The sequence below is a fragment of the Thermochaetoides thermophila genome (assembly GCF_000221225.1).
Source record: "Thermochaetoides thermophila DSM 1495 unplaced genomic scaffold scf7180000011814, whole genome shotgun sequence".
NCBI lineage: Eukaryota > Fungi > Ascomycota > Sordariomycetes > Sordariales > Chaetomiaceae > Thermochaetoides > Thermochaetoides thermophila.
Window position 1 is genome coordinate 1,266,530 of NW_006383030.1, and position 13,508 is coordinate 1,280,037.

The 13,508-nt window shown below is 52.6% G+C and overlaps 5 protein-coding genes across 5 annotated transcripts; all 5 read right to left on the bottom strand.

Annotated features, from left to right (window-relative positions):
• Window positions 1-377: 377 nt before the first annotated feature.
• Window positions 378-2,006, bottom strand: CTHT_0013750 (uncharacterized protein; the record flags this gene model as incomplete). The annotated part of the gene is made up of 2 exons (XM_006691827.1): window positions 378-639; window positions 724-2,006. The coding sequence occupies 2 exons, from the start codon at window positions 2,004-2,006 to the stop codon at window positions 378-380; spliced, it is 1,545 nt and encodes a 514-aa protein (XP_006691890.1).
• A 3,364-nt stretch (window positions 2,007-5,370) lies between these two features.
• CTHT_0013760 (uncharacterized protein) lies at window positions 5,371-7,239 on the bottom strand (the record flags this gene model as incomplete). The annotated part of the gene is made up of 2 exons (XM_006691828.1): window positions 5,371-6,456; window positions 6,523-7,239. 2 exons carry the CDS (start codon window positions 7,237-7,239, stop codon window positions 5,371-5,373), a joined length of 1,803 nt encoding a protein of 600 aa, XP_006691891.1.
• A 1,425-nt stretch (window positions 7,240-8,664) lies between these two features.
• CTHT_0013770 (uncharacterized protein) lies at window positions 8,665-9,482 on the bottom strand (the record flags this gene model as incomplete). The annotated part of the gene is made up of 4 exons (XM_006691829.1): window positions 8,665-9,158; window positions 9,213-9,279; window positions 9,338-9,378; window positions 9,455-9,482. 4 exons carry the CDS (start codon window positions 9,480-9,482, stop codon window positions 8,665-8,667), a joined length of 630 nt encoding a protein of 209 aa, XP_006691892.1.
• A 1,043-nt stretch (window positions 9,483-10,525) lies between these two features.
• CTHT_0013780 (uncharacterized protein) lies at window positions 10,526-11,685 on the bottom strand (the record flags this gene model as incomplete). Its single annotated transcript, XM_006691830.1, has 3 exons — window positions 10,526-10,874; window positions 10,928-11,550; window positions 11,599-11,685. The coding sequence occupies 3 exons, from the start codon at window positions 11,683-11,685 to the stop codon at window positions 10,526-10,528; spliced, it is 1,059 nt and encodes a 352-aa protein (XP_006691893.1).
• Window positions 11,686-12,266: 581 nt separating this feature from the next.
• CTHT_0013790 (mitochondrial 54S ribosomal protein uL16m) lies at window positions 12,267-13,131 on the bottom strand (the record flags this gene model as incomplete). Its single annotated transcript, XM_006691831.1, has 3 exons — window positions 12,267-12,427; window positions 12,477-12,618; window positions 12,676-13,131. 3 exons carry the CDS (start codon window positions 13,129-13,131, stop codon window positions 12,267-12,269), a joined length of 759 nt encoding a protein of 252 aa, XP_006691894.1.
• Window positions 13,132-13,508: the final 377 nt, after the last annotated feature.

The window sequence follows — 13,508 nt, forward strand, 5'->3', positions numbered from 1 at the left end:
TTGTAGAGGGTTAACATCTAACGACGTAGCAATCCGCTCGGGAGCTGGAACCGTCGGATGTAACTGCTTGGCGTGGAGGCAACTTCACTTCATCAACGTCTCTTAAGCTTTGATGGGCATGTGGGCATGCTTATTCCTTGTATTAAGATGATTTCCGCTGACATATGCTCTCGATTGAAGATGACAAGACAGGATGATGACGATGATGATGATGATGATGATGATGATGATGATGACAAAATATGCCATGATGTAATGGACATTGCTGAATATATGCACATGCGTAGGTGAAAATCTCCTTGTGTTCAGGTGTTGTATCTTATTTTCGACGTTTCATTCACTTATTTATTCCCTTTTGTTGATAAATGTCGCTTAGTTTATTTCTCAAACGCCTTATCAGGGCGAAGTCCGTCTAAAGGGACGGCCGGGTCTTCTGAGAGGGTTTGCTCGACATTGGATTCGTTATTGGGCTTCTTGATGCGAGTCTCTTCGGCCGGAACAACTCGCGGCGTCTCCAAAGTCTCAGGCTTCTTGGATGCTTCGGCGGCCAGAGTCTCGACAGCGCCAGGAGGCGTTTGAGTGGAGGAAGGGATTACCTTCATCTTGACCCATTCGCGGAGTTCACCATCCCAGCGGTGGCTATTCGAAATCAATCAGTCAGCATCATCATCATCGAAGCAAAGAAATAAAAAGGATAGAAGAAAAGAAAAAGGGAAAACTTACCCCTCCCACTCCGTAGCAACCAAGCACTTCTCCCCATACTCCGCCACCAACACCTCCTCCACCGCAAACGGCACCAGCGCCCTCACTCCCTCAAACACCGTCTCCCGGAGAGGATACAGCTGCTTCCACGGATCATAATAATGCCTGTTTTTGCAGCTCCACACCCCCGGCATTTTTTTGGGTTCGCGCTCCATCAACACCGTAATATCGACAAACATGCCCGTCTGTGTGTCAATCCATCTCGCGTCGATCACATTCAACCCTTTGCCGCGCTCGAGTTGTGACCAGTGAGGGTTGATGTCGAGCAGGTAGGTCCGTTTGTCGACAGTGGTTCCCTCGGATTCGTCGGGATAACTCCAAAAACTCCCGTTCAACCCCCGCCGCACCATCTCCCCCATCGTCGCTCCCGACACTTGCACGTCCACGTCATAATCCCAAGGCATGATCCTTCCATTCCACCACCACCCCAACAACGTCCCGTGCGCAAGCCAGGTTTCTATCCCCAGCTTTGACGTAGTAGCCAGATAACTCCGGATTAAATTGCGCAAAGCGATGCGGTGCTCCTCATAGGGCAAAGCATCCCGAAAGAAGCGGGCGTCGTAGTGCGTGAGTGCCATGGACTTGCCGGCCTCGTGAAAGTATTTGTACTCTTCGGGGACGTGCAGGCCGAGGCGCATGTTAGGGCGGGAGTTGGGAAGGGGACGGGAGGGTGGGGGGTTGTGGGAGGGGGCTAAGCGGAGGGAGGATGTTGAGGTTGAGGGGAGAGGGGGTGGAGGGATGGCCGCGGCTGGGGGGCGATGTTGTTTGGTGAAGGAGATGGAGTTGGCCTGTTTGGGGTTATTATTGTTATTATCATTGTGAGGGGAGGGTTGAGGAGGGCGGTTGGCTGGTTGTGTAGATACCGAAGGATTCGAAGATGAAGTTGTTGCCCGTGTCGACACCGTTACAGTCACCATCGTCTTCGCTTCCTTGATATCTTCCTCTTTCTTGGTGGTACTTTCCCCCTTCACCTGTGTCGTCGTCTCCTTCGGAGCAGTCATAGCCGTCGTCGTCGGTAGTGTCGTGGTTACTGTCGGTAAGACCGCCTTCACGACCTCCTCCACCCCCACAGCCACCGGCTCGCTGTTTTGGACCTCCTGCGCAGCAGGCGCAAAGGATGCCGAAAAGGCTGTCCGGTCATCATTGCGGGCGACGGCGGCCGAGCTGAGCAGGAAAGAGAGGGCGATCAAAGCCGTGAGGACGATGAAGGCGGGATGAGGGCGTCGTAGGATGGGCGGTATCATTTTGATGATGATTGTTGGTAATAGTGTGTGTGTACGATGAGAGAGGTATGTATGCTGCCTCGATTACCGGCGAGGCGTCGAGAATCACAAGCTGATAACGTTGAGGTTGGTATTATGTATGGTTGCAACATAGGATCGAGATCGGATTGAGGAGAGCGTATCGTAATGGGTATCACATTAAGTGATGGGTGTTCAACAAAACGCGAGAGTCGAGTCGAGTCGAGTCGAGTTGAGCACGTGGTGAGTCGTTCGAACAAACAACGACAATAATTATAAACAGAACACGATCCGATCTTCGCTCTTCAGATGCAAAGACGCAAGATGCAAGCACTGAAGTGCCGTTATAACATCGCCGAGAGACGTAGATGCAGACGCAGACGCAGACATACGACACGCGACAACAGCACAGACTGGCCCGCAGCGGCGGTCATCGCATCTTTTTCATCTCTTGTCTTGTCCGTTTAACCCCTTTTTTTTTCACTCTTGTCAATCGAAAATCACAAGCCTGCCTCTGTCATGTGGGATCCCTGACGTGGCATGTGCAGCAATCCAATGGGACTCAAGGACCGATGGAGAGGCGATCCACGATTGTCGAGGCAGATGAACGAATCGAGTCTGAGAAAGGACAGAGAAAAAAAACATGGATCGACTTTCCGGCTCGCACGGCAGCGTACGCTTGCAAGGTTATACCCACGGGGGGCGGTCCATTGGGATGGGTATCACGGTATCGCCAACATGGGTGCGGCAAGGAACATGGGTGAGGATAAGCCATGGATGGCGGATGAGGCAGCAATTGGCCAAGAAAGCTTAATGGCATCGAATCAGGACGGGGCCAGCTCCGCTTCGGGCTCGGAGGCCCACCATGGCCGCTGGTTGAGGACGAGGCTTAGAAAGAAAGGAGTGGGGCGATGCCCACTAGGCACTGTAGGATGAGAGGCGCATGCCGCTTGTGCAGGCCACGCAAACGTCGGCTAATGCGTCCCAGAGTAAACGGCGGGGGATGGGGGATGACCCGAGCTGTGAATCTCTTAAGATTCAGGTGTTGAGGCGTTGATGCTGAGTTGCGCCAGGTTGTTGGCTGTGGTATTTTTTTTTTTGCTCTGACAGTATACGCCGTATCAATGCTTAATAATGTATAGGTATTGTATATAAGGATAAAGTAGGTGTTCTTCTGGAGATTGCCCGTCTCGTGTTGACGCGCGTCCATCAATGACCAGCCTAACCTGACCAGGGAACTTGTCCATCTCTGCAGATCCCATCACCCACCGACAAGCCTATACTTCCCGTCATGATGCCCATCGTGCATCGTTCATCGTCCCGTAATCCCGCAACCGTCCCTCCGCCAGGCGCATGTTCCCCATCGCCGCCATCGGTCATTCGGCAACGCATGCACCGCAGAGACACATCGCACCATTGGTTGTAGATCTCTTGAGCTTCTCTCGTCGTCGGGAAGCCAGGCCTATTGTACATAGACTAGTCCGCTGGAGTGCGGTGAGATATAGAGGGGGAGATCACGTCTAATACAAGGGCGGGAGCGAGAAGAAAAAAATAGCCTTTGCTCCATCACGACCGGCATCGCCGGCGCTCCTTTCTCTGTTCGATCCCCAACCGCTCAGCCGGAGTCCTCAACCCTGCCTCATGTATGCATGCATGCTTCTTGTGGATGTGTGGATGAGACATGGACTGAACCCTGCCACTCCCCAAAAAAGAAAACACACAGACAAGGCCCAACTCAGCTCCATGTCTTCAGTCACCATCACCATCATCATCATCATCATCATTCCTAAGAGATTTGATCTCATTACAAGCGTACAATGCCCATCCCTATCAAACCATCAACGAAGTCGGTGACTTCTCAACAGCTTTTAATCAAGACGGAAAAAGCTCACACGCTAAAACCCGCCTGACGACGTCACCAGCCCTATCCCCCTGGTCGTCTAGTTGGCGGGCACCGCGGCAGCCACCGACAAGGGATCCACTCGCGCGCCAAAACCTACAAGAGCGGACCCAAAGCCCTGCAGAGATTTGCGAAGTGAAATGGTTGGCTGGAGACCGCGATGGAGCTTGAACCTCTGTTGCAGTTTGGGGTTTGTGAGCCTTATTGCATGTTTTTTTTTTTTTTTTTTCGCGCTGTAACTCTGAAAAGAAGGAAACGATCGTCTCATATCCAGAGGGGAGGTTAGGAACAGAGACAGCAAAGAAAGGAAAGTTGGCGTGTGCCCCACGGAGAGCTGGATTCCCATTTTGGACATTCACGCTAGCAGGGCAGATGATAACAGGGGGACGAAAACCCTCGGACTGCATGGCAGCAACAATAACAGTTCGTTGCCGCCGCACCACAACGGTGTGAGAGAGACGGCTTAGGCTTGGCTAAGTGCTGCTACTGTTTTAAGAGAGGATGGGAATGTTCGGTGAGGGACACCGTTTCTCAATGGTTGGGGGATTAGCCATGCCTGAAATTGCCTTGATAGGACAAAATGTAGAGGCTTGTGATCAAGACAGGGGTGCTCATTGAAGCGGCACATTAGCGATACAGGGGGTAATTGATCGCCGGTGATTCGGATTGACCTTGGTGCCTGTTTTCGAAATGAGAAGGGATCAATTCACAACTGATGGTAATCATCAACTTCGTATCATCCCCATCAAAGTATTAAGAAAACGATCTCTTCAAGAACTTTGCAAAACTGTGCACCTTAATGGCCTGAAGATCGGGATCATCCGAACAGTCAAGAAAACGTCGACCAGGCAACGTAACACGTCCTAGTAATATCCCGTCGTGATCAGACGGTTGCTGTATGGCGTGTGGATTGTGGCATGCGGATGTGGCTAGTAACAAGTGGGAGCATACGTAACCCAGCTCCATCCGGTCGTCACCACACTCATACGTGAATGTCCCGAAACGAAACAGAACTCCGTTGGTTCATGAGGCATTACGCACGCTTCGCTTCAGAACAGACCGAGAATCTCAAAGAACGGGATAAATTTGTGGAGTCCCCGAGTGAGATGATTGCGATCGACTTTTGTGATTCATGATTCATGGAGAGATTTATGAGATGGGGCACGATCCTAGCTGCGGCGATAAACATGATGAGCACAGCATTCATATGGCTCATGGTATCCTCTAACTCATCCATATTTACTCTTCTGAGCCCCCTCGTAGAGTAGGTCGAGGGCGTTATAGTTGCCATTGACTATACTTCCTCCACCTTCGGGCAACTTATGCATGCAGCAGCCCGTCCGTCCCACATTCCTTCTCGGTCTTGATGCAAACAAGCTTTTTCCAAGACCACTTTGGTGGTCCTTCGATATTACTCTCTGTCACACATCGTCAGCTTCACTAACTGAAATAGAAATCTTGTGTTGTTCATTTGGCAATCCCAATCGCCATCCCCCTCAACCCCACGCCCGCGCCGGCACCTCTTCTCCCTGCTATTGATGATCCTGCGCCAACAGCAGGTTGTAGAGCCGTTGCGAATGGGCTCACCGTCGTCCCGTCACGGAGCCATTTGTCAAGTGTGGGATTGCTCAAGCTGCTGGTCGTGCTGACTGCGCTATTGGGGACTGCCGCTGCTCCACCAGTGCTACTGTTGGTGACACCATCTATTTGTTGGTTTTGCGTTGGGGGCTTGTCCGACGAGGGGTCTTGAGTTTGCGAGGATGTTGTTGAGGTGTTTTCTATGTTGGACTGTTGTTGCTGTGGAGATGCTAGAAGGGACCGAGGTTGGGGTTTAGGGAACAAAGTGAATTTTCCAGCTTCTGAGCCAGATCCAGTCCCTTGATCTGTTCCCCGAGGAGCTGCCGCCTTTGCCCTCGCCCTCGGCGGCGGCGGATTCCCCAGTTGAAACGGCCCTCCCGTATCATTACTCACAGTTACCTCCTGCTGGGATGAACCATAATAATTTGCCGCATACCCGGTCCCAACCCCTTTTCCGGCACTGCTATTAACACTCTTCCTCGGAATTCGATTGACAGTATTACTCCTCGTAGGCTGGACCACCGCGGGGGGCTGTTGTACCGCTGCCGTCATTGGCGAGTCGGACATACGCAAGAAGGCTTTGATCTTCTCATCTTCGGTGCTGTAAATGGAACTAGAGTCATCACCGCTGAGGGCGTATTCCTTACTGGCAGCATAGAACCCAATGTTTGTCTCGTTGACACTACTGTTTTTGCTGCGCTTCTTCATGAGCTGGTCGCGGAACGCTTTGTTTGACGTGCTCGTTAGCTGGGGGTAGCCTATGGGAAGGATGCCGCCGTCACGGCTGTTGAACCGGTCGCGATCTCCTTCGGATTGCTGCTGTTGACGGCGGTTCCGCCTATGCCGCATGATCAAAAAGAACGCAACCACCGTAATAAGAGATGACCCGATAATCCCTCCCACAACAGCCAGTGCCGTTTGCGTAACCGACAACGCAGCCCCTTGAGCTTGTTGAATCTGCGTGTTGGCCTCATTCTGAGTATTGCCCCGTCAGCACTTATCTCTTCTTCCCCTTAATTGAGACTCCACACTGAAACTTACCCTCAAAGCCGTAACATCCGCCTCCGCCTTCAACACCACACTCGCCGCGCTCTCCCTCTCGCTTTCAACCGCCCTCGAAAAACTCGCACTCAAACTCCGACTCACACTCTCCACTTGCCGACTCATTCTCTCCTCAACACTCCTCACCATCTCGCTCGCCCTGCGCTCCGCCTCCTCGATCTTCCTTTCTGCCTGCTCCGCCCGTTGCACGGCTGATCGCGAGGCCTGCTCCGCATTTTGTTGCACGATTCGCGCGCTCGCGAGCTGTTGTTCGGTTTGCGACAAGCGTTGTGAGAGCTGCTGGAGAGATTGGGAGAGCTGTTGGGAAGTGATGGAGAGCTGTTGGCTGGCTTGCGAGACGGAGCGTGATTGATCTGATAATAAACGAATGGAATTGCTTAAGGCAAGGATCTGGCCTTGGTCTTGACGGGCTGCTAGTAGGAGGGATGGTGGAGGGGTGATTGTGGCCGAGGGACAGCCTAATGTTGCTGCTGGCGAGGCAAACGTAAATAGGGCTGCTACCGGATCTGGGAGGCCGGATAGTAAACTCCGTGCTGACGGGTCGGGCCCTCCCGCGGGCGCATGTTCGGCTGACGCTGCCAAAGGGTTTACAGCCGGAGCCGGGATCGGGCCGTTGTCACCGGATCGAGCACAGCTCGGGGGTAAGGAGAGCAGGAGGAGTAGCAGTGAGAAAGAAAATACCAGCTTCTTGGCCATGGTATATAATTAATCAAAACAAAAACAAACAATAAACCAATAATAATCCAAAAATTCTCTATTTTACCGCCGGCGGCAGAATGAGAACAAGAATCGAAGAGAGGAAAAAAAAAAATATCAGGTGAATATTAAAGATCCCTCATAACCCGAGACGATCATTCTTTCAGCCAGAAGGGCTAAAGGGATGAAGGACAAATGTCCATGTGGAGGATAGATTCAGGCAAAACGGCAAAAGGCAGAAAGGGAGGAAAAGATAAGAGGGGAAGAAACAAGGATTGCGGGAGGAGGGATAATAGATGAGAATCTGGGAGAGAGTGATCGTCAATAGTCGGGTTGCAAGCCCTGCAGTAACCGGCAGAGGTCGGGAGAGGGCATTGGAAACACTTGACTGCCATATGGGAAATCCCATTCTATCCAATTCCAGTAGGGTTTGAGTTCCATACCATCTCTGACAGCCACATTCAATCTTGAACCTAAACCTGATAGACACTATTGGTGTCCCTTCCCCAGGATGTGGGGGGCCCAGCCAAGTCAGCCCTCCAACCTCACAAAGGCCATCCTGTGATTGGGAATCTCCCTCGTGATGCCCTTCTTTGCACAGAAACAAAAGCAACTCAGCATTGACATTTCACTCCCCTGCCGGCGATCTCACCGGGACATAGCAACGCCGAGCGGGGCGCACAGACCCTGAGGGGGAGAGCTGCGACATGAGGAGAGTGTCACATCGTAGACAACTTTATGCGCTCTTGTTGTCACGGGTTGAAGATCTGTCTAGTAACATAAACCAGTGCTGGGGACCGGGGAACTGTCAGCTTGATCGTCAACAGATATCAGAGCTCAGGCTTAGGTGAGAGGAAAACAATAAAATCACACGGGCTAGATAGCTACCTGAAAGGGAGGTATAAACCTCCACAACACTGTACAAAACCGTCCCTAGTAGCATCCCGGGATTGAACTAACTTGATTCCGCCAGGACTGATACGGCCCTTCCCCGTCTATGTACCATGCCTACGGATACACTACACCACCACCAGCCACAAACATGCTTGAACACACACCGAGGAAATCCGGAATAACACACTGAAGCCACTTACCCAGCAATCCCCAACGCCACCCAACCACGATGTATTCATTCATTGTCCGTCCTTTGTTTTTTTTTTTTTTTGGTGTAATTTTGTTCGTTTATGTCCCTGGACCCGTGGAATATCGCCCGAGTCGTGTCCTGCCTGCCTTGAATATTGATCATAAAGCCTTTCTTTCTCTGACCACTCACCCATCCGTACAGTCAACAACAGCGTAGTCCCCATAATCCATCGCTTGTCATATTGTTTGGCACCTGTCTGTTGTTTGGTGCTAAACTGAGCAGTAAACTGCCCTTATAGAGCCGGGCATCCTCCCATAATCTTTAAGCATCTCTCCCGAGCCTTAAACAGGCAACTTAAACTTCTCCCCGCGCACAACCTTCGTATAATAAATCCAAAAGAAATCGCTATACAACAGAGTCTGTAGCACGCCCGCTACAACGGCGATGGTATCCACCTTCCTCGGCCCCTCCGTATAATACCTATAAATCCAATTCGGGATATACAGCGCCCTGTAAGTTCCCAATGCAAACAGATAGTGCGCGGTAATGGCCTCTGCTTCACCGGTCCGCTGCAGCATGAACAGCTGCGGCAAAATGGCGACGCTCTCGAGCCAAATGCTGAAGGCCCAGGCGATTTCGAGGAAGGTGTACTGCACGGGGAAGAGGATGGCCAGGATAAAGGCGAAGCCGAGAAGGAATTCTACGCGGAAGGTGTCGAGGTTGGGGTCGTTGGTTGGCTTGTAGGCGCGCGCCATCAGGTAGATGATGTAGCATTGCGAGGAGATGAAGAGGACTTTGAAGATGAAGTTGTAGGAGGATCTGGTCCAGGGGAGGTCTGGGGGGTGTTAGCAGGGCCGAAGAGAGGGGGAGAAGTGAAGGAAGGACATACCAAGATATCGTGTGATGTAGACAAGCAGATACAACATCTGCGATTTGAACGAGATGCCTGAGCAGCTCTGCGCGCAGTCCGTTAGCCATCTGCCCTGCACCCAACCCTTAAATCCAGCTACACACCTTCAACTGCACGATCTTATGCAGCAAGATAAAGATGGACGCTAAATGGGAAAAGTCTCCTGCATCGCATGTAAGCCATCTTCCCCCCTCTAGAATCACTCGCACAGAGCAGCGTACCCAGCACGCGAAAGATATTTAACGTCATTTTGCCAACAAAAGCAGCACTACTATCTCGACGTCAAGCCGCTCAATTGTTGCTGATATCGACGCGAAGATTTGACGTTTCTGGGGTGTTGCCCGCTGCGCCTGCCATACAGCAGCTCAATACGGCAACGGCGACAAAGATGGATGTGGCGTATCTCGGTATGTATCCTATTCGATCTTGCGACAGGCTGAATTAGTCTGGACGTTTGTTCACCTAAGGCGGCCAGAAAGGATGTCGTCGTTTGGTCGTTCGTTGGTCGGTTTGGTATTGAAAATCGGCTGGAATGGATCCCGCGTAAGCAGGCAAGGCCAAGTCAAGAAACCAAAGGCCACAGTGGCCCCTTCAACAACCGAGAGAATCAAACAACCTGTCCCTCCCGGTCCTGGGCACAACGTTGACTCTGTTCGTTCTGATCGGGAATCTCTTGGGATGGATGTCAAGAGATCTGGCCCTCCGGCGCTTTGGCCAAAAAGGAAAAGGACACGAACGCGTTTCGGCAGCTTTCCTTGGCCTCTTGTTGGGTCCCGATCTTTCTTGGCAGAGGACCCTTGCAGCAATGGCATGCAGCTCTGCCGGACCGTTGGACAGGATCTTGGGTTGGGGTTGGGGTTTTGACCCACTAGTAACATTGACCAATCAGAAGGGGAGGATGGGCACGGGTTGGTTTGGGGATTGAGACTGCGAGAGTTGTCAATGGGATTGTTTTTGATGATGGATGGAGGTGATAAGGCATCGGATAATAGTGCTGAAAAGGACAGAGAGTTTGCTGATGAAAAATGATTGGTTGTACAAATTGTCAGGCCAAGATCCAGCTCCAGAGACTGCGTCATCTGCTGTGTACAGTTGACCTGGAGCTTCCACCGAAGGCTGACCGAGCTGTTCGTTGCCAGCAACCTCGGGAAACGGCACACAAAAGTTACGCCATCAGATACCTATCTCTTGTGAGATGTGCTTGTCTAAACTCTGAATTATCATAGCGCATTACTCTAGTAAACAAGCCCTCGTATTCCCAAACGCCAAACGCCCGCCGGCCTGCCTCTGCCTCACATATCCATGCTCATCAAATACATTTCCAATATCCTCATAAACTTGGCTACGAAGGCTTCCAGGTGGAAGATCACTTTGGTTCCAGTCTTGATGCGATGCTCGAAGAAGGCAGCCCACTTGATGACCTCGGCCTTCAGAGCGTCATCGATCAGTGGGATCAGCTTGAAGGCCAGCGTGCGCAGAATTGTTGTTGCCGGGATGCAGTGCGTCAGCAGGTCATACAGCTTCGACCGGACCTGTAGAATGCGTGCCGGCGTGTGCTCCTCCATGATCTCGCGCGCGATTTGGCCGATCAGGGCTTCCCAGTCGGGAGGGGGGATCGGTGTGGTGTCGGTTACTTTCTCACTAGAGGGATGTTAGCAACAACAATAAGACAGTGGTAAAACTGAAGAACCTACTTCTGCGCATGCACCGTCTCCAACATCAACAACGCCTTCCTCAAATTCCGTCCACTCTCGACCGCAATCCTCTGATGCAATCCCTTTACCACCGGCCAACCCTCCCTCTTCGCCGATGCCGCCAACACATCACAAATCTCCTCATGCGTCGGCGCCGCGACCCTGACCAACAACGTACGCGACCGAATCGGCGCGATGATATTCGCCGTCGAGTTCGCCAACAGAATCAGCCTCAAATTCGGTGAGTACTTCTCCATGGTCCTCCTCAACGCAGCCTGCGCGTCCCTGGTCAAATGGTCCGCTTCGTTGATCACGACCACCTTGAACCGCTGCTTAGCAGACTGGTCGACCTGTTGGGTCTGGGCGACCTCCTTCAGGAGGTCCTGGATCACGACCCGGTCGTAGTTGCCGACATCGGACGGCGTGATCTCGAGGTGGTAAACGGACGCGACAATGTTGAACTCGAGCTTGCGGTTGTTGCTGGTCTGGAAGACGCGCGCGTCGATCTTTATTTTTTCAACACCGGGCCCGAAGAGCTCTTTGAGCGTAGCGACGATACGGGTTTTCTTGCCGGCGCCCGAGGGCCCGTAAACGAGAATGTGGGGGAAGTCGCCACTTTGCGCCTATTGCTGTTAGAAGAGCTTTCTTTTTTAGAGTAGGCCGTTTCGTACCAAAGAGCGCAAACGCTCTGAGAGCTCTGTGTGGTATGTGAGCTGGTCCAGGGACCGCGGCCGGTGCTTGTCAACGATAAGGGCCATTGTGATGGTGATGCAGGTAGGTGATGGTGTTGGGAAGCGTCTTCCAGAATGCAAGGTCTCGAGATGAACGCGGACGCGTCTGTGTGACGCGACTTCACGGGTCCACCAAAAATCCATTAAAGTTGTGGGGAGCGCACGGACCATATCTGCGCTGATCTTGGTATCAAGTCACCGACGTCCCCCAGCAGTCAGACAGCGAGTTGAAGAGGAGAGTGAGATTCATCATCCAATGTGCATATAAGGTCATATGCGAGTCTTCTACTTTCAACTGAAATGTGAGGTGGGCATACTAAAACTTTCTATGCAACTGCTCATGCCTTGCCCCTCGATGACTGGCCTTTGAAACTCTCTTACTCCCGAGACCAAACATGTAGAGGTACTCATCGGACCTAAAACCGACCATTATAGGCCTGTAAGTATAAAGGGGCATTTGGGGAGGTTAGAGCTCAAATACTTCGAACCCCTGGTCAGTTTTTCCTGGGACCCGGCCGGCTGGGTATCAAGTCACCATTGCACAGATGGCCGCTCATTGCCGTTCGTTAGTCTACATAATGTACACAAACAGAATAAGATACAATTGATCATGAAGAAGCCGTCGCCGTCTCTGTAGCCGACTCTGCAGCCTCAGGTGGCGGCGGGAGCTTCTTTCTTGGCCGTTTGAGGTCTTCCAATGTGATGCCATTCTCCAGCTTCGTGATGCCGACGACCGGCGGGTCGCCCTTTTTGACGAACTCATATTGCCCTACAAACTGTCAGCATTGATCGAAGCAGAAGAGACAGACGAGGCGTACCTGGCAGCTTGTTCCCCGCAAGCCGGAAGGCGTCCCGGATGACCTTCTCGTGGACCTGGCCACGGATCTCAAAGATAATCTGGTTGACGGCAACCCTTGCCGCCCAGTGGTCGAAAGAACCCTTACCCTTACCCATTCTCATCTACCCCAGAACCCGTCAGCTCTGATTCCCCATACCATATGCACAAGCTGAGCTCACCTCGTTACCGCTGACGAACACACCCACGTTCGCCGCGACCCGAGTATACAGCCGGTACTTCTCACCACGCAGACGCTGCTTGATGGTATCGGCGGCCACCTTCAGCTGAGCAGCGCTGATACGACGGTGGTGGTCGCACATGCGCAGCCCATAGTCGCCCCAAACCACCGTCGTGCCCTTGGTCGAGCCGCCAGTCGGCACTCTGGGCCGGCCCTTCCTCATCTTCTGCGTTCGCTTGATGTTGGGCTCCAGCCAGTTGCCCTCACGCATGGCGGTCACGGAGAACAGGCGGACATGTTGCGATTGCAGCTGCGGGCTGCTGCTCTTTGCGAAGTTCAACAACCCCGTCGTCGTCGCGGAGAGGATGGCGGGGCGCACGGCATTTTGGGTCGCGGGGGTGCTGATGCGAAGGGCTTGGAAGGCGCTGACCAGCGCCAACGAAGAATTTGGCCTCATGGCGGTCGGATTGGGCGGGAGGTGGGAGTCTGGGTGCGTCTGCTGTTCCCGTCCGGCGCCAAAAGACCCCTTCGAACCACAGACTCGATGTCGCTGATTTCGGCTCCAGCTTGCGCGGAACTCAGAGCGCCAAGACCAAAAATGACGCCAAGGTTTTGGGTTGAATAGAAGGATATGCGGATAAGGTGCACGAAAAACGCACGGGCCTCCTGTCACGTTTGGGCGCGCTTGATGCCAAGAATGGCCTTGGGAGCGCGTCAGCCCGCAGCGCGTCACGTAATTTGATAGATCCGGACCTTGTGTCCCCCAACGGCCAGGCTCCCACTGCCGGCTTGAAGCAACGACGACCCCGACTTGGGGTGGTTTATAAGTCTACT